We start from the raw sequence: 22,732 nt of genomic DNA, 5'->3' as shown, positions 1-22,732 counted from the left end.
GATCGATTTGGATTGGATTTGGATTTGACTGGATCTGGACTGATTTCCGATCGATCGGATTGATCGATTTGACTGATTTGGTTTCGGATCTGGACTGATCTTGACCGACTGGATCTGGATTGATCTTGGGACTGGATCTGGATTGGATCTTGACTTGATTTTGACTGGACTTGACCATTCCTGATCATTGACTTGGATTGGATCTGGACCTGACTGACTGGACTTGACCTTGACTGATCTGATTGGACTGACTGATTTGAATTGGATCTGGACTTGATTTGACTGGATCTGGATTGACTGGATCTTGGACTTGATTGATCTGGATTGATTTGGATTGGATCTTGACTGGATCTGGACTGGATTTGGACTTGGATTTGGATTCTGGATCCGATTTGACTGATCCTGGACTTGACCTGGATTTTGACTGACTTGGACTTGGACTGATCTGACTGACTCTGGATTGACCTGGATTTTTCGGACTGATTGGATTGGATTTGGACTGATCTTGACTCGATCGGACTGGATCTGGACTCGACTTGATCGAACGACTGGATCTGGACTCGATCTGGGGTCGACCTTGGACTTGATTTGACTGATCGACTGGATTTGGACTTGGATCGATCTGGACTGACCTTGACTGGATTTGATTGGATTTGGACGACTGGATCTTGGACTTGATCTGGATCTGGATTTCGGATTGATTTGGATTGATTGGACCAACGTATCGACTGGCCCGATTTGATCACCGACTGACTTGGACTGACTTGGACTGGATCTTTGATTAATTTGATTGAACCTGATTGGATTGATGGATTGGATTTGAACCGACTTGGATTTGGATTGACCTGGACTGGATCTGATCGATCTGAATTGATCTGGATTTGATTCTTGACTGGATCTGGACCGATCGGACTCGATCGGACTGACCTGACTGGATCTGGACTGACTTGACTGGATCTGGAACTTGGGATCTGGACCGATCTGGATTTACCCGACTTGGATTGATTTGGACTGGACCTGGACACCTTGACCTGGATTGACCTGGACTGGATCGGACTTGACTGGACTGACTCTGGACTGGATCTTGACTGACCTGGACCGATCTGGGACTGATCTGACTGACCTGACTCTGATCTGGACTGGATCTTGACTCGACCTTGACCTGACCTTGGACTGATCGACCTGATCTGACTGGATCTGGATCGATCTGATCTGACTGGATCTGGACCGATTCTGACTGATCTGACCGATCTGGACTGGATCGGATCTACCGACCTGGACTGGACTGACGGACTTGATCTGACTGGACTTGACTCAGACTGGATCGGATCTGGACTGACTGGATTCGACTCCAGATCCTGACCTGGATCTGGACCGGATCTGGACCTGGATCTGGACTGGATCTGACTGATCTTGACTCGATCTGGGACTGGATCTGTACCTGGATCTGGACTAATTGGATCAATCCGATCTGAACGACTGATTCGGACTTCTGACTGACCTGGACTTGACCTGATGACTGACCTGGACTGACTTGATCGACTGACCGGATCTGACTGGATCTTGACTGACCTGACCTTGGATCGACTGACCTGACTGGATCTGGAAGTGATCTGACCTGACTGACTGGATCTGACTCGGACTTTGGACTGACTTGACTGATCTGGACTGGATCTGGACTGGATCTGGACTGACTGACTGATCTGGACTGAGCCCTGACCGGATCTTGGACTGGATCTGGACTGACTGGACTGACTGGACTTGACTCTAATTTGACTGACCTGGACTTGGGGTGTGACTTGGATTGATCTGGACTGGACCTTGGACTGGACTCTGGACTGACTCGACTGACTGATCGACTGACTCTGGACTCGATCTGGACTCGGACCTGGGCTGACTGGATCTCCTGACTGGACTGGATCTGGACTGACTTGACTGACTCTGACTGGATTCTGACTGACTTGGACTGGACTTGGACTGGACTGGATCTGACTGGATCTGGACCTTGGATCTGACTTGGACTGATCGGACTGGATCTGGACTGGACTGACTGACCTGGATCGATCAACTGGCTCTGGACTGGATCTGGACCACCTGACTGACTCCTGACTGGACCTGACTGGATCTGACTCGATCGACTTAATCTGGACTGGATCTGGATCTGATCTGACTTGACCTGACTGGACCGACTTGACTGACCTGACTGGATCTTGGACCGGATCTGGACTGGACTCTGGATCTGACTGGATCTGACCTGGATCTGGATCTGGATCTGGATCTGGGACTGGATCTGGACTGACCGGATCTGACTGGATCTGGGAATTGGATCTGACTGGATCTGGACTGACCTGGACTGGATCCTGGACTGGATCTGGACTGACTCGACTCAGATCTGGACTGACCTGGATCTGACGTGGACTGGATCTGATCGATCTGACTCGGATCTTGACTGATCTGGACTGGATCTGGATCGACTTGGACTGATCGGACTGGATCTGGACTGGATCTGACTGACCTGGACTGGATCTGGACTTCAATTTGACCTGGATCTGACTCGATCTGGACTGATCAACGACCTGACTGGATCCTGGACTGGACTTGGACTGGACTCTGGAATTGACCTGGGACTGATCTGACTGACTGGGACCTGACCTGACCGACGCATCGGATCTGGACTCGATCTGGATCGGGATCTGGACTGACCTGACTGACCTGACTGGATCTGGACCGACTCCGGATCGACCGACTTGATCTGGACTGGATCTTGGACTGGATCTGACCGACCTGGGACTGACCTGGACTGACCTGGATCCGGACTGGATCTTTGACCTGACCTGGACCGACCTGGACCGACTGGACTTGACTCCTGGACTGGATCTGACTCCGATCTGGACTTCGGATCTTGACCGAATTGGGATCATATCTGGACTGATCTGACTGGATCTGGACTGGACTCTGGACTGGATCTTTGACCGATCTGACTGGATCTGATCTGGACTGGACTCTGGACTGGATCTGGACTGAATTGACTGACTCGGACTGGACTGATCTGGATCGATCTGGGACCTGCATCGATCTGGACTGGATTGGACTGGATCGGGATCGGACTGGACTTGACTGGATCTGACTGACCTGACTGACCTTGGACCTGATCGATCTGGACTGACTTGACTGACTCTGACTGGATCTGGACTGGATCTGACTGGATCGACTTGGACTGGATCTGGACTGACTCAGTGACCTGACTGGATCTGGATCTGGACTTGGACTTGACTGACTGGACTGACCTCTGGACTGGATCTGACTTGACTTGATCTGATCGACTGGACTGACTCGATCGATCTGGACTGGACCTGGACTGACCTGACTGACTGACTGGATTGGATTGGTTTGATTGGTTGGTTTGGTTTGGATTGGTTTGGATTGGTTTGATTGGTTTGGATTGGTTTGGATTGGTTTGGATTGGTTTGGATTGGTTTGGATTGGTTTGGATTGGTTCGGATTGGTTTGGATTGGTTTGGATTGGTTTGGATTGGTTTGGATTGGTTTGGATTGGTTTGGATTGGTTTGGTTGGTTTGGATTGGTTTGGATTGGTTTGGATTGGTTTGGATTGGTTTGGATTGGTTTGGATTGGTTTGGATTGGTTTGGTTGGTTTGGATTGGTTTGATTGGTTTGATTGGTTTGGGATTGGATGTGGATTCGGTTTGGTTGGTTTGGTTTTGATTTTGATTGGTTTTGGATTGGTTTGGATTGGATTTTGATTTGATTTGGATTTGGTTTGGATTGGTTTGGTTTGGATTTGGATTGGTTTGGGGTTGGATTTGGATTGGATTTGGATTGGATTTGGATTGGATTTGGATTGGATTTGGATTGGATTTGGATTGGATTTGGATTGGATTTGGATTGGATTTGGATTGGATTTGGGTTTGGTTTTAATTGAATTCGATTTGAATTAAGTTTGCTGAGTCTTGTTTCGGCGAACGTCGAATTTTTAATCTCGTTCCAGGCAGTGCAAGAATGAGATCAAACATTACATTATCTTTCATATCCATCAAAATCCTGAACGCATCTGGAAATTCATTTCAATCGTTAATCGTAACGCGTCGAAAGTGCGGAACCAGTTTTTTTTCCTGTTGGGCATTTTGAGACAAATGGACTTTAAGTAATTTAATTAATTATTCTCAAAAAAAATCCAATAATTCATAACATAATTATGATTTTGATGGCGTCAATAATTCCTGGACACTTGTGCAGTTCATACCTGTTACGATGAACCAAGGAGTAACAACTCTTGGTTTCGCAGCACATTTAACAATCAACTGATGGTCGAAAAAGAAAATGTTCAACTTCGACCACATTGATTATTTTTAAACTTGTTTCCAAGCACCTATTTCTCAAGTCGTCGAGTTGTCCAGTGTTTCAAATGTTGGTCAAATCGTAGATTGATTAATTCAAAGAAATCTTCTTCTAATCGAACCGACCCGATACTTACTTTGCGGAACATTCGACGTAACCGCAGCGCCAGTGTTTGCGGACCAAAGTAGAGATGTCCTTTAATTCCTGTTGAAGAAAATATGATACAAAATTGTTATTTGTACATCCTTTACAGGATTTTAAAAGCACAACAACCCACCTGAGTGTGCGGAATGGTTTCCGATACCAGATCGAGCTTGTTGCCCACAACCATAATTTTAAAATCACGATGATTAAAGCTTTCTAGAATTTGATCACGCATGCTGCGGCAGTACTGCAACGGAAATACGAAATAAAGCGAAAGTTATTCGCCTTTGCCATGGCTCCATTTATTCTCATTACGTGACGGGAATGCGCACCGCACTGGCGTTTCCCAGGAAAACAACAGCAAAGGACATTACGTTCCCCCTGTGTGGAGCAGTCAGTGACTCACCTGGAACGTCTCGAGATTGCCCATGTCGTACACGAGCACGTAGGTGTGCACCGTGCGGAGCCCCAGCGGGTGGCCGTTGTTCCACTCGGCGAGATTGTCGACGGGAAAGCGTCTCTGCGGTGGCACATCGATCACCATCAGCTCCCGGATGCATGTGTCGCATACCAGACAGCTGCGGTACACCGACCGACGGCTGGTGCGAACGTGAGTCTTCGGGAAGTCATGCTTGAAAAATTGCTGCAAATAGAATTTGAAACACGGTTAGCTCGCTCGGATGGGAATCGGGAATTGACTATAGGGAGCGTGTGCGACAAGCGCTAGTGCACTGCATGAACTGACAATGCACTGCGACCGCCGCGTTCAGGAATCACGGCTATGTCGAGTGGTGATTAATTGAGGTGGAAAGGGTTACCGCCACAGAGGTGCATTGCTTTGAGTGATAAATTACATTTTTACACCGAGCATGGGTTGGTGTGTGAAACACTAAATATCTAAAGTAGAATATTGTACCTACCAAATAAGACAGGTTAAGGCTCTAAATGGCGTGTTATTGCATAAATATAGAACAGTGGTTCCCTGCATGCTTACTATCAGGGCCGCATAGCAATTTTGAACTGTTGAAGCTTGCCGCAGTACATTTGCATGATTTGTTTTTCATTTCATGTACAATTTTACAGTCTAATCTAGATGATTTTTAATATCTATTTCACATTTCAATTAAATTTATTACGATGAATCTTATTCAAATAACATATTTGTAAAAACATTTTATTTTACGGGTTTCATCACCGTAGCTGACTTTTAGTTTATACTAACATATAAAGAAAAATCTTTTCGCAACAACAATGTTTTCAGCATAGTTTACAGAAAATATATTAATCAATTTTCCCAAATGATCATATGTCGTCTGATTCTAAGATTCTGATTTTTTGTTGAAGGATTATTGCTCCCATGTTCTCCCATTGTTCTCTGATGGCCACACTTTCACCTTCTATTGAGCAAAAATTTCATACTTGTTGCTTGTTTGCGATACCTTCAGTTCTATTTTTCATTGCTCTCCATTGCTCCCTTCTACTTTTAGCTTAGTGCGTATTAACTCACTACTTAATTAACTTACTGTGGGCCCTCCTTAGCCGTGCGGTAAGACGCGCGGCTACAAAGCAAGACCATGCTAAGAGTGGTTGTGTTTGATTCCCGTTGCCGGTCTAGACAATTTTCGGTTTGGAAATTGTCTCGACTTCCCTGGGCATAAAAGTATCATCGTGTTAGCCTCATGATATACGAATGCAGAAATGGTAACTTGGCTTAGAAACCTCGCAGTTAATAACTGTGGAAGTGCTTAATGAGCACTAAGCTGCGAGGCGGCAATGTTCCAGTGGGGGATGTAATGCCAATGAAGAAGTATTAACTCAACGATAAAAGCCAACGAAAAGTTCAAACAGAAACCTTTCATTCATAAGCTAATCAGAGCATGGGAAAATTGTTATATATTTTAGGTACCATCGTTCGAGGGTTCACTGTTCGAACGAATCATGTACATTTACATCAAATATCATGCACATAATTGGAGCATGATAAACGATAGAAATTTACATTTCATTTTATCTTTACATCACTTATCATCTGTTGTTTTAAATTTACATGGTCTATTTTATGCTATATTATAACCCCCTTGGCTATGCTCAGTGGAAAAGGGGATCTTCAGGGTCGGAAGAAGGGGAATCGACACAACAAACACACCGTCACTCGATGATCCACCTCTAATGGGAACTCACTTTAAGGTGCAACATATCCATCAGCATAACTCGGATGGGTGAAAATCACAAACAGTGTCTCATGATGGAACCACTCAAAGGCCACACGGTGAATGAAATTCTAATAAGAACGTATAGAGAGAGAGGTATGGTGACCTCTTTCTGGGTCCGGGATAAACGGGCAAATCTGACCAATATTGAGACTTTCAATAATCTAAAATTGTACCAACACGATTGACTTCTCATGCACATACATATATTCACAATTTACAATGTTTGCTCAATCTTACAATCTATGTGACGTCACAGATTTACTTGCGGTTTGTCTAGGTCTAGTTGGTGTGGTATAACGAGGTAATGGCATTGGAATGTGTATGTCGCTCAGTTGTCCGACGAGATCCGGCGGTAGGCCGATTGCTGAGCGCCGGCGGCACGATGGATGGATCGTGGTGTTCGTGCGGAGCCTGCAGGGTACTCGCGCCAATTGTTGACCCTGGTTCACGCGTTGTAGGGGTGCTGTTTCAGAACCGGGTTGGCTTGGCCTGGGTTTGTCACTTGCCACGAACCACTGACGTAACGATCACTATCCAAGATGGCGGCCTTGTAGCGTGGGTCTACTTGATCCCGTAGTTTCAGTAAACTACCGCGTGCTACCGTTTTGCCGAAATCCTTTATCCTCTTGACCGCGATGGCGTCGCGAACAATAGCTGGATAGAAACACAAGAGAAAAAGGCCCTGTCTTGGACCTGGCCGCCATATTAGACTTTTACCACGTCTTCGTAAAATACAACCACATTTCAACGAATGATACACATTTCCACAATTTTAGGTGCCTAAACCATTTACCTTTTTCTCTTCGATCTGATAACACCAAATTCACGAATCGGGGGGGACTAGTATTGGCTCACTACCCTAACTTAAAAAACAATAGAATTTAGGTTTTTGTTCCGTTTCGCTCTTGTTTAACGTACTAACCACTGGTATATCGTAATATAATATCGTACTATAATATACGTAACGTAATTATAATTCCATTAGATGTTTAAGTACACTAGACCTAAGGAAAGTACAGAATAGATATATATAAAAGAATCACTATTAGTCTTTAAAGCACATTTTCTGCAAACTTGGATTAACTCACGTCGCGCACTGCTGCTCTCTAGCACGTTCCGAGCAGAATTGATTTCACCGTGCTAGCATGCCGAGTACGACCTTAATCCACTCTCATGATAATCCGAACAAACCCGAGTTTGAGGATTTTTTTCTACGTGCTACGTGAGTTCTACCGCCCCTTGTTCAGCCCTGGATGTTGCACGGAATCTTGGCTGAGTTTTTTGCCACAGTTGTTCGAGCCGCTATAAGCAAATCCTTCGTAACGAGAGTGAGTGTGTCGTGGAAATAGTGAGAGGCAGTGGAAGTGTGGGAGATCTCTCATCTCTTCCCTTGAGCATTGCCCAGAGTTGCATCCAGTATTTAGGAAATTATTTGTGACGGAGTATCAAACATAAATAATGTAACCGTTGGTTACAATATAAAGAAAAAAATTGGTTAACATGAGAATCGAACTCAGGTCCGCAGAGTGATAGCCCGTTCTGATACCACTCTACCGTCTTCACTTCTTGAAACCGACGTTGTCTAAAGAGTAACAGGTTCTGAGTTATGGTGATTCAAACATGCAGTATCGAACCCGTCGCGTCGTGATCGGGTTCTGACTAGGTAATGTAAATTTACATGCTCTGAGTAGGCGCATGCGCATCGTCAAGGGGGAATATCTGACTGGATGAAGTGCAAGAATTTGAAGTTTTTCCATCGATTTAAGTAAACGCCTGATGAAGTACACCGATGAAATGCAGCATCATGGTTGCTGCTTTGTAGTCGTAATGAAAAATCTTCACTTTAGTATGACGGTGGTCGAAATCGAAGGTTTCCCGCTGCATTTGCAGCTGCCTTGATGGAATTGTTTGTTTTTTTTACATTCTACCGAGATCGTCGCAAGCGTGGCCATCTATAGTTTCGGTTCACATAATATCATGTAAACTTAATTGTTTATAAATGAATTTTCAGGGTGAAAAAAGTATTGTTTTCAATAAAGTGTAGTAATCATTGTAAGGTGATGTATTTATACGGTTTAATTCATGCTCTGTTTATGTGCATGATTTTCAACGCATAATTACATTGAGAAAACGATTACATGATCTGCATTTACCTTTTTTTTAATTGATTACATTACCAGTAAAAGTCATATTTTTTTGCTGTTCTTTTGACAAATCAGAGCTACCTTGGACATTTTGAAACAAGAATTACAGTCGACTCTCTACATCTCGATGTTCTATATCTCGATACAGTCAAATTTCACTCGTTGGGTTATCTTTAGATGGGCTAAGATTTAGTTGGGCGCCCGTTAGTTGGGCTGTAACCCATTTAAAACGAAGGTGGACGTCAAATTATGACATCAACGGCAGTTTTTTTTCTTTTTCGCACTTGGCAGCTCTGAATTTCTATTGTATTCGCTGATTTGACAGATGAAATCTCAGCCCAACTAACGAAAGTCTTTCACTAGATGGGCTACGAGTTTAGCCCAACGAGCGAAAGTTGACTGTATCTCTCCCTATGTCGATGGTTTCCTTAGTCCCTTCAATCTAAATACATTTGGGCTTTCTACATTTCTACATTCTACATTTTCTCGATAACCTCCCTATCTCGATATCTCTCTATCTCGATGGGTTCTGATCATATTTTGTTCAGGAATCACTCTCCTTATGTCGATATGTTCAAATTTTTAGGCTACTAGACCATCTTCGGACAATAACAAACACATCAACAAAAGGAAATGACATTTGTTTTGTTGTCGTTTTTCATAGTAACGAGCTTTTTTGGATCTAGTACCCATTTCAATTTTCCTTCTATTCCTCGATCTCTCCCTACCTCGATGGTCCCTTCAATATCGAGATGTGGAGAGGCGACTGTATAACGTAAATAACTCTCAAATTGCCATTATCACCATTTTGCTTCCGTGTTGATAGTTGTATGACAGCTTTCTGTTTCAACTTTGGTATTTTTCCCGCTTAGTTTTTTTTTTAGAAAATCAAAAACTCAAAGGTTCAGCCCGATCGGGTTGTACGCAAAAGTGACGTTGAACTACATAGCTGTATGTAATCTACAGGTTTTCGACTATTCTGTGCGATGAGACCAAAGCAAGCGTTTTTCAAGCCCAGCCTGAATCTGTTTTCGATGTGATGTAGGGGAACAGACGGCTTTGGCAGGTTTTGTTCTATTCAGTACTGGAAAAGGTCATGATCGTCATAAGACAGAGAACAAAGCGCCTTTTTCTATTTCAGGCGACCAAATGAAAGAATCGTGGGTACTTTGATCAATTTCGCATGAAAGGCAGTCATGAAAGGATGTTATGCTTTATTTTAAAATTTAAATTTCTAAGTTATTTTAATAGATACATGCGAAAAATAGTGACTAGTCGATAAATTAATCATACTTCTTTAATTCACCGAGTTGAATGTGAAAATAAACACAAAAATAAAGCAGATATTGCACACTTTCATGACCTGTCACGGAACAAATATTTTTTGAGATTTTTGTAGCATGCCATTCATCCTTCGCGTTTCAATAGAATTTGAAAGGGGCAGATATGTAAATATCGCGTGACATCTCTTATTGAAAATGAGAAATTCCAGTACTGGTTCTATTATTGGCAGGGGGGGTTTTGTCGACCGAATTTTATGAAATTTGGCCACAATATTCTTTGATATGCGAAAAATGTTTGGGCCAAATTTGAGCATAATCAGTCATAATAACTCCCCTGCCAATAATAGAACAAAACCTGCCAAAGCCGTCATTACCCCTATATAATTTTTGGACCAACATTTGAAAATGAAGATAAAATTTTTTTTTTTAAATAATCGAGGATGAACAACACTCTCAAGCGTTCACATATCCAAATTACCAATTGATAAAAACTCGATAGAGAGTAAGAATCGTTCGATAATAATTGTATCTCGATTCGAAGCATTGGTAACTGGTAATGCCAAACATCCGATTAAACTTCATTGTTGACATTAAATTGATATTAATTAGGTTTATATTATTTTAAATGATAATCGATTACACAATTTGAAAAGCACAAGCCTGGCTGATAGTGTACAGCTGCAACCATTACCGATGCAAACTGCTACAGAGACTTACCACCCATCGCTAAGTCAGTCTAAGCCCCTGGTGGCTCATTACAGAAAAACCTATTGCGAAAGCTTGGCCGTCAACGGCGTTATTGATAATAATAATTATTCCTTTACGTGAATTGCGTCGGACTTAGCGTTTAGTTCGGCAGACACCTACGAATCAGCAAAAACGAGCCAAAGAAAGTTTACCAGAACGCATTCACTGCAGCAGCGAAGAAGATTCCAAGCCCCACTACTGCATCAACAGACGTAAGCAAGAAGCTATCGTCAAATGCCCCCAAGCTTTCCAACGAAAGCACACGTTTAAGTCAGCATAAACGAACTGCAGTTAGTTAAAAGCCCTGCAATGGCGGACATAAAAAAAACTTTCAATGAATAACTAAAGAAATGCTGATAAATACTAAGTTGAAAAGCAGGCCAAGTTCTAGTTGGAATGTAGTGCTATGAAAGAAGAAGCTTGCGATACACTTACGAGATTGACTGATTCACCGAAACCAAGTGCTAAACTGTTAGCATGTTTTTAATAGTACATATTATCATACATAGATATTGTAACACACTAGAGTCAATTTTTATGCGGAAGATATGGGCCGCGTAAATTAAAACAACGTAAAAAACCGCGTAAATCCCAAAGTATGTCTGAAGGAATGCGGAAATCCAGAAACTCGCGTGAATAAAAAATCGCTTAAAAACGATTCCTGTAAAAATAACCGCGTAACAAACGACTTCAGTGTACATCGGGTATGAAGCGTTGGCTCTTCCCTGATCGAATGGTCCAAGAAAATTGAAAACCCATCGAGAAACGGCTGAGATATTAACGTTCAAAGTCTATCATATTTTCGTGACGATTTTCAATTTTTTGCAATCGTAAAGTGTACCCCAATATAGAAAAGACAGACGTAGTTCTACGTCAAAATCCAAAGTAGCCTCTGGATTCAAAAGATGCCTTGCACGGCGGCTGATATTCAGCTTATTTTCTGGAGTTAAAATAAAGCAAATTTAAATTTTGCCAAACCCTAACCCTAACAACATTCGTTTGACCAGAAGTTCAACATTTAGTTCGTTGAATCTGCGAAAAATGCGACGAAGTTGCTATTTTCATAGCCCGGGGCAATACCAACGATATTGTTTGCTGTTGGCTTACGTAAAATTTGTGAAGTGATGAATTTTATTGATCATGATGGTGCTTAAACATCGTAATGATGTGAACTAGGGGGGAGGGTTATTGGCCGAAACCCATTCGGCCGAAAGCCATTTGGCCGAATGCCACTAGGCCGAACAGACCATTAGACCGAAACCCATCTAGCTGAAAGTCATTTGGCCGAAAGGGTCGATTGGTCGAAAGGGTCGTTTGACCGAAAGGGTCGTTTGGTCGAATGGGCCGTTTGGCCGAAAGGGTCATTTGGCCGAAAGGGTCGTTTAGCCGAAAGGGTCGTTTGGCCAAAAGGGTCGTTTGATCGAATGAGTCGTTTGGCCGAATAGGTCGTTTGGCTGAATGGGTCTTTTGGCCGAATGGGTCTTTTGGCCGAATGGGTCGTTTGGCCGAAAGGGTCGTTTGGCCGAAAGGGTCATTTGGCCGAAAGGGTCATTTAACCGAATGGGTCATTTGGTCGAATAAGTGTCCTTACTCATTCCTTCCAGAGTCTCACTTCGCATTCCCCATTTATCACTTCTCGCTGTCGAAAGTGAGAAACGCAAAGTGAGTAGTGAGATGTCTCACTATTCACGTCACGCTTTTCACTTTTCTCATTTCTCACTTCTCACTGTGAAAAGTGAGTAGTGCGAAGTGGGTAGTGAGACTACTCACATTTTACAGCGAGAAGTGAGAAATGAGGAGTGAGAAGTGGGATTGGGTCAGTAATATCGTTTTAGTCAAGCGTGGCGGTATAGAGTCGGATTCAATTCGTATTTGTTTGCATTCAATTCCGCTTAACAAGGCTGTTAAGCGACCAAACTTGCAGTTTATCACGATCGACGAAATATTGCCGGAGCTCGGGAATGCGAAGGTATTCTCCACGGTGGACGCTCAAAAGGGTCTCTGGCACGTGGTTTTGGATTATCCCAGCAGTCTTCTCATCACATTTTGGACTCCTTTTGGAAGGTATCGCTGGACTCGGTTACCTTTGGGCATCGCGCCCGCGCCTGAAATTTTTCAGATGAAACTTCAGGAAGTGATTCAGGATCTCGAGGACATTGAATGCATAGCTGATGACGTTTTGATTTTAATTTTTGACGTTTGGAGGAACACAATGTGAAGCTTAAAAGGAACAAGCTGATGCTATGTATGGCATCTGTCAAGTTCTACGGGCACGTACTGACTACGCGAGGAGTACAACCAGACGAGAGCAAGGTGGAAACTATCAAAAACTATTCCAGGCCCAAAGACAAAAAGGAACTTCAACGAATCATAGGAATGGTCGTTTCATTCCAAATTTGAGTTCCAATTTTGCGGTTTGGAGACGACTGATTTCAGACAAAGAATCTTGGGTTTGGACAGACAAGGAAGAAGAGATTACAGCACATGCTGTTAAACCTACAGCGTTACAACTTGGAGATTCAGTTTGTGAAAGGAAAGGAAAACGTGGTAGCTGATGCAATCTCTCGAGCTCCATTAGAGGCAGGGCACCCTAAAGATCAGTTCAACAAGCGGAATATCTATCAAGTGTTTCGGCAACTGGAAGACGTGAACCCAAGCAAGTTTCTTAAGATCACCGATGAGCATTTAACAGAGGTTATACAAGACACAGCAAGAGATCCGCCCGTGCAGCAGATAATTAAGTACATTCAAGACGACCGGCCTGCGTCAGTAGACAAAGCTCCAGATGGCGTGAAGATTATCTAAAAGCATCGCAATCGCAATGAACTCAGTCATCAAGATGCAATCGTTTTTCCAAATGACCGCATTGTTGTTCCGTACCAACTACGACGTAAGGTGACGGAGAAGGTACATGTCAGCCATAACTTGCGCCAATTTGTTCTGGCCAGGTATGACCACGGAAACCAAAGATGCTGTCGCCTGATGTGAAGTATGTGCAAAATTTGCAACATCCTAGCCAGTGTTTCCATACCTGTTCACACATTTTAACTCGTGTCTATGGACGTATTTTTTGCGGACTACCAAGGAGAGAAGAGGAAGTTTTTGGTCACCGTAGACCACTATTCGGATTTTTTTGAGGTTGATCTTTTAAGTAATCTAACTCCAAAAAGCACCATCACAATTTGCAAGAAAATATTCTTTTGTTATGGAAAGCCACAGCTGGTGATCACAGATAATGGAACCAATTTTGTAAACAAGGAATGGAGAGAGTTTGCGGTTGAATGGAAGTTTTATGTGCGTCGGTTTCTGCAAAAGAATCGAACATTACGCAGAATAACCCTACAGAAGCCATTGTTGAAGTTCAGGACGAAATCGTTCTGAATCAGCCTTCAACCGAGATGAACGAGTTACCGGTCCAATTGGATACAATTTAGATTCCAATCCAGCAGCCGACCAGAACATCAGACCGGAATTGGTAATTGGATTGGTAAAGCCTGTGTTTTCATTGATATTAAAACAATGGGCATCGATCGCAGCTGTTCGTCCATCAGTAGCACCATAGTGCCAATGGAAATGTTTTCACGTGTCCACTTTGTTCGGTTGTGCAGGTCGGAAAGGTACAACGTTTGCAAAGCTTCAGGGTTTGTTTTTCTATAGTCCTGCGTCGTTTGCTAGACGGAGAGACGATTGCTTGAAATATTGTCCAGGTCGGCTTCAGTGATGGATATTAGTGGACGCTGTATCAGAAAATGAAAGCGCTTCGAAATCTCCATCATCGTTATTGAGCGGGGTGAAGGGTCTGGAGTTCAAAACGGCTTCGATCTGCGTGAGCACGTTTTGCATTTCATCATACAATAGCGTCCGAGTTCCGATGACCTTCTTAATAGCGTGCTTGAAGCACTTCACGGCGGCTTCCCACAGACCACTAAAGTTTGGCTACCTTGCTGGGATGTACTTAAATCCAATTTCCCCATTTGTGGTGTTGCCAATGTCACAGATTATGAGGACCGGTCGTCCTCGCCGGGTGGTGAAGTATTGAAGTGTGCTCTTAAAAACGCCTCCGTTGTGAGATCGAAGACTAATTTAACATGAACTGCCTTTGCTACGAATAACGCATAGGAGCACTTCTGCAATGAGGGTAGGAAACCATAAACGGGCCGCAGTAATCCACACCGACTTTCAGGAATGGCGGTGCCGGTGTTACCCTTTCTGGTGGCAGTTCGACCATCAGCTGTTCTAAACATCTTGGTCTCACTCGGGAGCAGGTAACCCATTCGTGGAGAGCTTTACGCACCAATTTTGGGGTGCTGGGGACCCAGAGTCTTGCGAAACAGTTGAATTCCGGAGCCAGCCGCCAACGCGGAGTGTACTACCTCGTAGTATGGGGTGGAGTGATTATATTCTAAAGGAGTCTTTCATCTGATCCTCCCGGAACAGACTTGAAACCTCCGGAAGAAAGCATTCTTCTTTGGATAGGTGATCAGAAGCAGTGGAGCATCTTCGTATTCGTGGGTGCTGATGTAGCCGAGTTTTCTGGAGGCTTGGTTCGTTCTTTGCGAGTTGTGACGGAATCGTCGTAATAAAGCCACCAGTCGAACAAGAGAAAATAGTGTCGAACGTGGCGAGAATATTTCGCTTGGTATAATGACTTGCAGTGTTTAACGCTGACATCAGAAGTTGCAGGCCAGAAGCTTTTACCTTGGTACAACCAAACAGGGTGGCTGATATTCCTCGCGATTGAACGTCTGCTGGATTTTCAATGCCTGCGACATGATTCCACACGCCGCCTTTTGTCAGGTGCTGGATCTCGGACACCCTATTCGCCACAAAGGATTGCGATGGTGCCGATGCAATTCAGAATTTGGCGATATTGGAATCGGTCCAGAAGTATGACGGAATTACCAGTGAAATGGCTTGATAGATAGTTCAAGACGGGACGTAATCTGATTGATTTTCTTCTTTTTCAGGTCCTCCGGTGGTGCTACTCGTGACTTGGCCTTCATTAGCAGGACACGCTTAAATACAGCGGAGATACAAACAAGAGCCATATGCGCGTCGCAGAATTTGTGCCATTCGGTTGCGACACACTCTTGGGTATACCCAACCCATCGTGTCATGCTAATGCAGCGGTTCTCAACCTGGGGTACATGTACCCCTGGGGGTATCTTTGCTAGCCCCAGGGGGTACCTCGGACAAAAATGCGTAATGGCGGACTTAGTACAATTCCAATCAAAAATATTGATAATAATGATAATGTTCTGATAATTGTGTATTTTTTTATTTCAAAATTTTGTCTTGTACATAATAAGCATAGCGAAGTCGATTGAATCCTGACCTCCACAACCAAGGGCTACGGTTACAAAAGCAAATTAAAAAAAAATCTTCTATGCAGTCGATTTCGAAATCGAAACAAAATGTTGAAGAATATGTTAAGAATATTCTTCTTAACTGAAATCTAGAATTTGAGGGTTCGGAATCCTTCGTTCGAGGGGCATGAAGGTTTTTTTTCGTTACAAGAGGATTAACAGCATCTTTCTACACTTCTTGGAAGTGTTCTTCCAAGCTACTCGAAGGCCGCCTTTCAAGAGGCTTGGACGAATCCTTTCAAGAGGCTTGGAGGACTCCTTTCAAGAGGTCTGGACGTATCGTTTTAAGAGGCTCGGGGACCACATTTCAAAAGGCTCGGAAGGTTCCTTTCAAACGGCTTGAAGCCTACTCGTGAGGGTTAGGGACAAAAGATCGAAAGACAAAAGGTCGAAAGGACAAAAGGTCGAAAGACAAAACGTCAAAAGACAAAAGGTCGAAGGGACAAATGGTCGAAAAGGACAAAAGGTCGAAAGGACAAAACGTCGAACGGGACAAAAGGTCGAAAAGGACAGAACGTCGAACGGGACAAAAGATTGAAAGAAACTAAGGATCAATAAGATCAAAAGGTCGAAATGGACAAGGAACTGAAACGGAGAGAGTCTAGCACCACAGTTGCCTCTGCTCTTTTATTTTTCACAATTTTTAACAATTAAATAAAATTAATTCAGTGAGCACAACTAATAGATGGATGTTGAGTTTTCTAAATGTCACTTCGATCTGTCAAAATGGTGCACGCCGCACATCAAATACATCGGCGTATATTACACGCCGGTGTATTTTCAATGCGTGCGCCTGCGTGGCTGCGGAGTACACAATTTTGACAGATCGAAGTGACATTCGAAGACCTAGATATTCATCTATTATTTCCACTCATTGAATGAATTCTATTCAGTTGCTAAAAATAGTTTAAAATAAAAGAGCAACTTTTTTCCCAACTGTATAGTACAACTCTGTCTCGCGCAATACAAGGTTTATTCATTTCCTAAATCAACAATCTTTTTATCTTCAACAGAACTATCTAGATATTCATAATATTTTTTCGTAGTAATTACTCCTTCCTTGAAAATTGCTCATTCTTCAACTCTGATTGATGTGATGAGTGTTTTATTTCTGCTTGAAGTTAAATGCATTTCATAAATTCTTTTGGAATACACCCAACTTGTTATCAACTTGTTCTTGATCGACCTTTTGGCCCTTTCGATCTTTTGTCCTTTTCGACCTTTTGTCCTTTTCGACCTTTTGTCCTTTTCGACCTTTTGTTCCGTTCGACCTTCTGTGCCTTTCGACCTTTTGTCCTTTCGACCTTCTGTCCCTTTCGCCTTTTTGTCTTTTCGACCTTTTGTCCTTTCGACATTTTGTCTTTTCGACCTTTTGTCTTTCGACCTTTTGTCCTTTCGACCTTTTGTCTTTCGACCTTTTGTCATAGATTCTACTCGTGAGCCTACTTCTAAGAGCCTCCTTTCAAGAGGCCCGCAAGCCTTCTCTCAAGATGCTCGAAAGCTTCCTTTCAAGAAACCCGAAAGCCTCCTTCCAAAAGGCCCGGAAGCTTCGTTTTAAGGGGCCCGGACGCCTCCTATCGCAAGGCTTGGAAGCCTCCTATCAAGATGCTCGGAAGATGCCTCCGTTCAAGATGCTCGGAGGGTTCCTCCAAGAGGCTTGGAAGCCTCCTTTCAAGAGGCCCGGAAGAGGTTGGAGGTTGGCTTAAGAGGTTGAAAGCCTTCTTACAAAAAGCTCGAAAGGCTCTTTTCAAGAGGCTAGGGAGATTCCTTTTTAAGAGGCTCGGAAACTTCCTTTCAAGGGCTCGGAAACCTTCTTTTAAATGGATTGGAAGCCTCATTTTGAGAGGCTCGGAAGCCTCCCTTCAAGAGGTGCTGAAGCCTTGCAGAAGGTTTAACTTAATGTGAATTCGAAAGTTGCACGGAATAATAAAAATTTCAGTCAACTTTATGGAGAGCCATTAGGGATATATGCCGTTAGCTAACTATGTTTGGTTTTCAGGTCCATTTTCAGTTACGCTTATTTTGATTTAAAAACCAAAAAATTGGGGGTACCTCAATTAATGCAAAAGTTCGAAGGGGTATCTCCCATGAAAAAGGTTGAGAACCGATGTGCTAATGGATTATGGTTCCGTCGTTTGTCCAACCTTATGGCCTGAGGATCTTCTGGTAGCGGGTCATCCCAGTTCAGAGTCTGTCCACAGTGTCTGAATAAAAATGTTAGCTTCGGTGACAACTGGACCTATTAGACCTCACCTCATGGATCTAAAAGCTTGAAAGCGTCGGAAATCACAACTCGTTTTGTAACCACCGACGTTGTATTCACTCGGGCATGGTCAAGCTGAAGTTGTCGGTTTTGGTGCACCAGACTAGGCTTATCGTTTTCACGATTGAAACCGAAGGCGAGGAATCCATTTCAAATTCCACTCGATGATCACGACGATTAGGATGCAACTCACTTAGCACCTTTTCACAGTTGGGGCTCCACTTGCGTAGTGTGAATCAAGCGGTGTCTGTGAGGGCAATTGTGTCTTCAACCAGCCGTTTTCCTTCTTCGGGATTTTAGACACCAGTGATTATATCGTCGACGTAAATATCTTTCCGCAACACCTTCACTGCGTCTGCATGTGTAGTTGCTCCATCTGCAAGCTGAATCAGACATCGTGTTGCATGAAAAGGAGCGGAAGTGGTACCGTACGTTACGGTCGTCAGTTGAAACACTTCGATAGGTTCGTCGTCATCTGTCCCTCACAAAATCAGCTGCAGCTTTTGTTCACGTGGACACAGCTTGATCATCCGATACATTTTTGCTACGTCGGCTACAATGCCGACCGATTACGTAGTCTTTCCTAGGCAGATTCAAGATGAAACGACCATCCACGTCACGGGTAGTGGTTTTCTTCAACAATTCCTCACATGCACGGAATAGGTGCTGGCTAGATGACAGCTCTCGAGATCCCCGAAACGAGTACGCTGCTCTTGACGGTCGGACATGGAACAGATACAACCCAACCGAAAACGGTTTTTGGGAATGTGGGACCGTTATCGCTGAGCCTGAACCTTCTTTCCTGCAGCAGGTCGATTATCATATCGATGTCCAACGTGTGGTAGAACTCAGGATCAGCTAGTACGATGCTCTCCGGTAGATTCCACTGGCATGTTTCGAACCCTTAACATGGGAGTGGAATCGTCAACTTCGACAGAACGTTAAACCGCATAACTTCCTCGAAACCCGAAATGCTATCGAAACGTGGGCTGATTGCTACAATACTGCGAGCAGGAATCGAGCAGTGCTCTGGCAAGCATCGAGCTTCCGTTAGCATCGCAGATCCGCATAATAGTCGTGGAGAGTAGAACTTGGCATGTGGAGGCCTTGGTTTATGTTGAGGTCTTGACGACACGAACCTTTACTGCAGTTCCAGACAAAATAACCTAACGATAAGCAGTTCATATACAAGCCGTTTCTCCGAACTGCATCGTAGCGCTCCGAGATCTTAAGCTTCAGAAATCGCTTACACGAAAACACAGGATAAAATACAACTGATTGAAGAACCGCACAGTGGTTCTTCAGGAAGTTTATCGCATTTCTGTAGACGGATACTTTCTTGTTGTGCGATGACTCCCAAAATCGAAACGTAGTTCCACGCAATCCACGTGCACTAGAATCGTGCTCCAGCCGTCGGTATTCTGCCCCATTTTCTGCAACATCCAGAGTTTTTTTTCTCAAAGTCGCTGATTAGCTGGCTAATCGCTTCGAAAATCTCCTTCCGCATCGGCTCAATCCTTAAGATGACATCCAGGTATGCTTTGACGATGAGCGTCTGGTTGTGGTAGCGATTTTCAAATGCAGTCTACGCCAGTGCTGGTAGTTTTCGTGACTGTCATGTGAAAGCGAAAACATTGCATTTTCATTTTCAAAAGACCAAATCAAAAAGTAGCCGTCTCCCGGTCACCTGTCACATTACAAGCAGTCATGATGGGAATGTTGATTTGTTTTGAAATTTAAATTTCCAAATAGTCTTAATAGATCAGTGCAAATAACGATGACTAGTCGATAAAATTATTGTATTGTTTTTGATTTTCGAGTTAGAAGTAACATTATTGAAAAAGAAAAAGCTGTTTACAATAGTTTGATGCGTTTCATGAAATCAAAATCCGTGAAAATTTAGCAGAATTCCTTTCATTGTTTATGTTTTCTATGAAAGCGAGAGAGAATAAAATGTAAATATCGCGTGACCTCTCTCAATAAAAATGAAAATCTCAGTACTGGTCTACGCCACCGGGTAATTGGCAGCATAAAACTCGACGAGCACCATTTACGGATTGTCAGGGCACCAGTTCACCGGAATCGCAGAACTGACTTCGGCACTTGGCTGGTTGGCATCGGTTTCAGGAGAAACTTCTACGCCAGGAAATCCTCTGTCGGAGTAGGCCATCGGGGACTAGGCCGAGTAGACTGCGAAGTACTAGATGTTTTATGAGTCGTACATCAACGATAAGACTAAGGAGTGCTGTCCAATAGTGCAACAGACTGACTTTTTGCACACGGATAGACATACTTTTGCTCAGTTATTCAAGCTGAGACGATTATTATATAACACTATAGGTCTCCGAGCCTTTTTTTTAAAAAAAAGTCCTTTTTTGACTATTATCTTTCGGTACAACTTTGTTGTACGAGGAAGGACATTGGTTTTGTTGCTAAAAGTGAAATGCGCATTATTGAAAATAAATCGGTTCCTTTCAGAAACACTTTTTTACAAGAGATAGTTGACCCGTAAACTACGTAGAACAGTATGAAGCATTATCCTACATTGCTGACATTTCAATTGTTAACCCTTAAAGGCGCAAGGCGATTTTTTTAGAAAACCTCAGAAATATTTTTAACGTAAATAACCATTGAAATCATTAACATTTAACGTATTTTCGGTTTGTTGTTTTAAAACAACATTGCGCATTTAAGGGTTAAATACAATAGAGTTTAATTTCACCTGACAAATTGTATTTAGCAAAAGTTATGCCCATTTTGAGGTTTTTTCGATAGACTCGGAAAATAAACATGAATTATTAACACTTCTCAGATTTATTAAACAATGTTTTAAAAATCCTGAACATTTCCCGATTACTTTTGTTGCCCCCTCAAAATATAATGTTTGGGTATATATTTATATATATTTTTTAAATATTTGTACCTGCCTCAGGATTTTAAAATAAACAAACAAATTTAATAAACTGTTCATATCAACCAAATCTCAGGGGTTCATAGAATTTTGAATAATTTGATTCTGTCATTGCCTGTATGGTGTCTGTATGGTGCCCGCTAAGGAACTCACCTGCAAAATACTAGTGCGACCAACGCCGGAGGCCCCCAGAAATGCCACCTTGAGGGGGCCTTGCATCCAGGGGGGTTCCGGTCCCTCCAGAGTGATCCGCTATGCTGAAATACACTTATTTTGTATTCGGATTTCCATATCGATCGATAAAATTTTGTTGGGCTTATTATTGCTACTACTGGTGGTGCTAGTGGTGGTATTTTTGGTGGTGGAGGTGGTGGTTGTGGAATTGAAATTTCGACTACTGTTGTTGTTATTATTGGAGTTATTGGTTTTATTGGTTGTGGTGGTGGTGGTAGCGATGATGGAAGGACTGACGGCGGCACAGAGGGCACCAGCAATCGCAGCACCCGTCCTGCTGGGGATGCTGGAGGTGGTGATGGTACTACTATTATTATTGCATCTAATATTGCTATGATTACCATGGTCGAGCATCAGTTTATTGGAATTGGTCGGCGAGAGTCGATTCCACATTTTCACGACAAACTTGATTAGGCTAATGGCAAACACTTTTTCGCACTGTCACTTTTGCTGGGCGTCGTGATTGGGGCTGGCTACCGGCTGCTGCTGGATAAGTTTTCTATAGTTAGGAATGGCACTTTTCGATTGGCTTACGATCTCCCGCTTGGTGTAGCTCCCCACTTCAGCCAGTTTAATCACTTTCAACTTTCCAACATTAACTCGTTTCCAACAAGGGGTTCAATCGACACACTTCTCGATTGGTTTTATCACTGTATACTTTAGAACTATGTCGTGCCACTACTGCTGAACTGCTACTCTAGTTATCACTAATCCACTTCGAATATTTTACTGTCCTCCAGCACCATTTTATTGACGATGTCCTTTACGACGAGTGGGGTGTCCGTTTCGGTGACGGCCGTGCTGCATACTGAAATGTGGAAAGGATACAGAAAACAACATAATTATCATGTATTCGATTCATTTTCTTCGATGCTACGCGAACTGGATGGAGAGCTGCCTGGGAGCGAGGCAATTAATTCAACCACGCGAAGCGCTTTATTGTACTTTGATGTTTACAGCACTGAGCCACGAGTGTTTTTATTGGAGCGTATAAATTGTAAATTGTGGGACTCATGAGCGAGTATAAATTGTATATTTTCTGACGTAGGCTTTATTAAAAGGGAAGGAA

General features: G+C 43.1%; 1 protein-coding gene across 1 annotated transcript in view; it reads right to left on the bottom strand.

Moving 5' to 3' along the window:
• Positions 1-22,056, bottom strand: part of LOC134221899 (ras-like protein family member 10B) — a 56,153-nt gene extending 34,097 nt beyond the window's left edge. The window contains exons 1-5 of the mRNA XM_062701065.1: positions 21,901-22,056; positions 21,583-21,681; positions 4,909-5,145; positions 4,636-4,749; positions 4,495-4,562 (exon numbers count right to left, since the gene is read on the bottom strand). Coding sequence (XP_062557049.1) covers positions 4,495-4,562; positions 4,636-4,749; positions 4,909-5,145; positions 21,583-21,681; positions 21,901-22,056 — 674 coding nt within the window. The remainder of the gene's footprint in view (positions 1-4,494; positions 4,563-4,635; positions 4,750-4,908; positions 5,146-21,582; positions 21,682-21,900) is intronic.
• Positions 22,057-22,732: the final 676 nt, after the last annotated feature.

Source organism: Armigeres subalbatus, chromosome 3 (assembly GCF_024139115.2).
Source record: "Armigeres subalbatus isolate Guangzhou_Male chromosome 3, GZ_Asu_2, whole genome shotgun sequence".
NCBI lineage: Eukaryota > Metazoa > Arthropoda > Insecta > Diptera > Culicidae > Armigeres > Armigeres subalbatus.
This window is presented reverse-complemented; position numbering and strand designations above follow the sequence as displayed.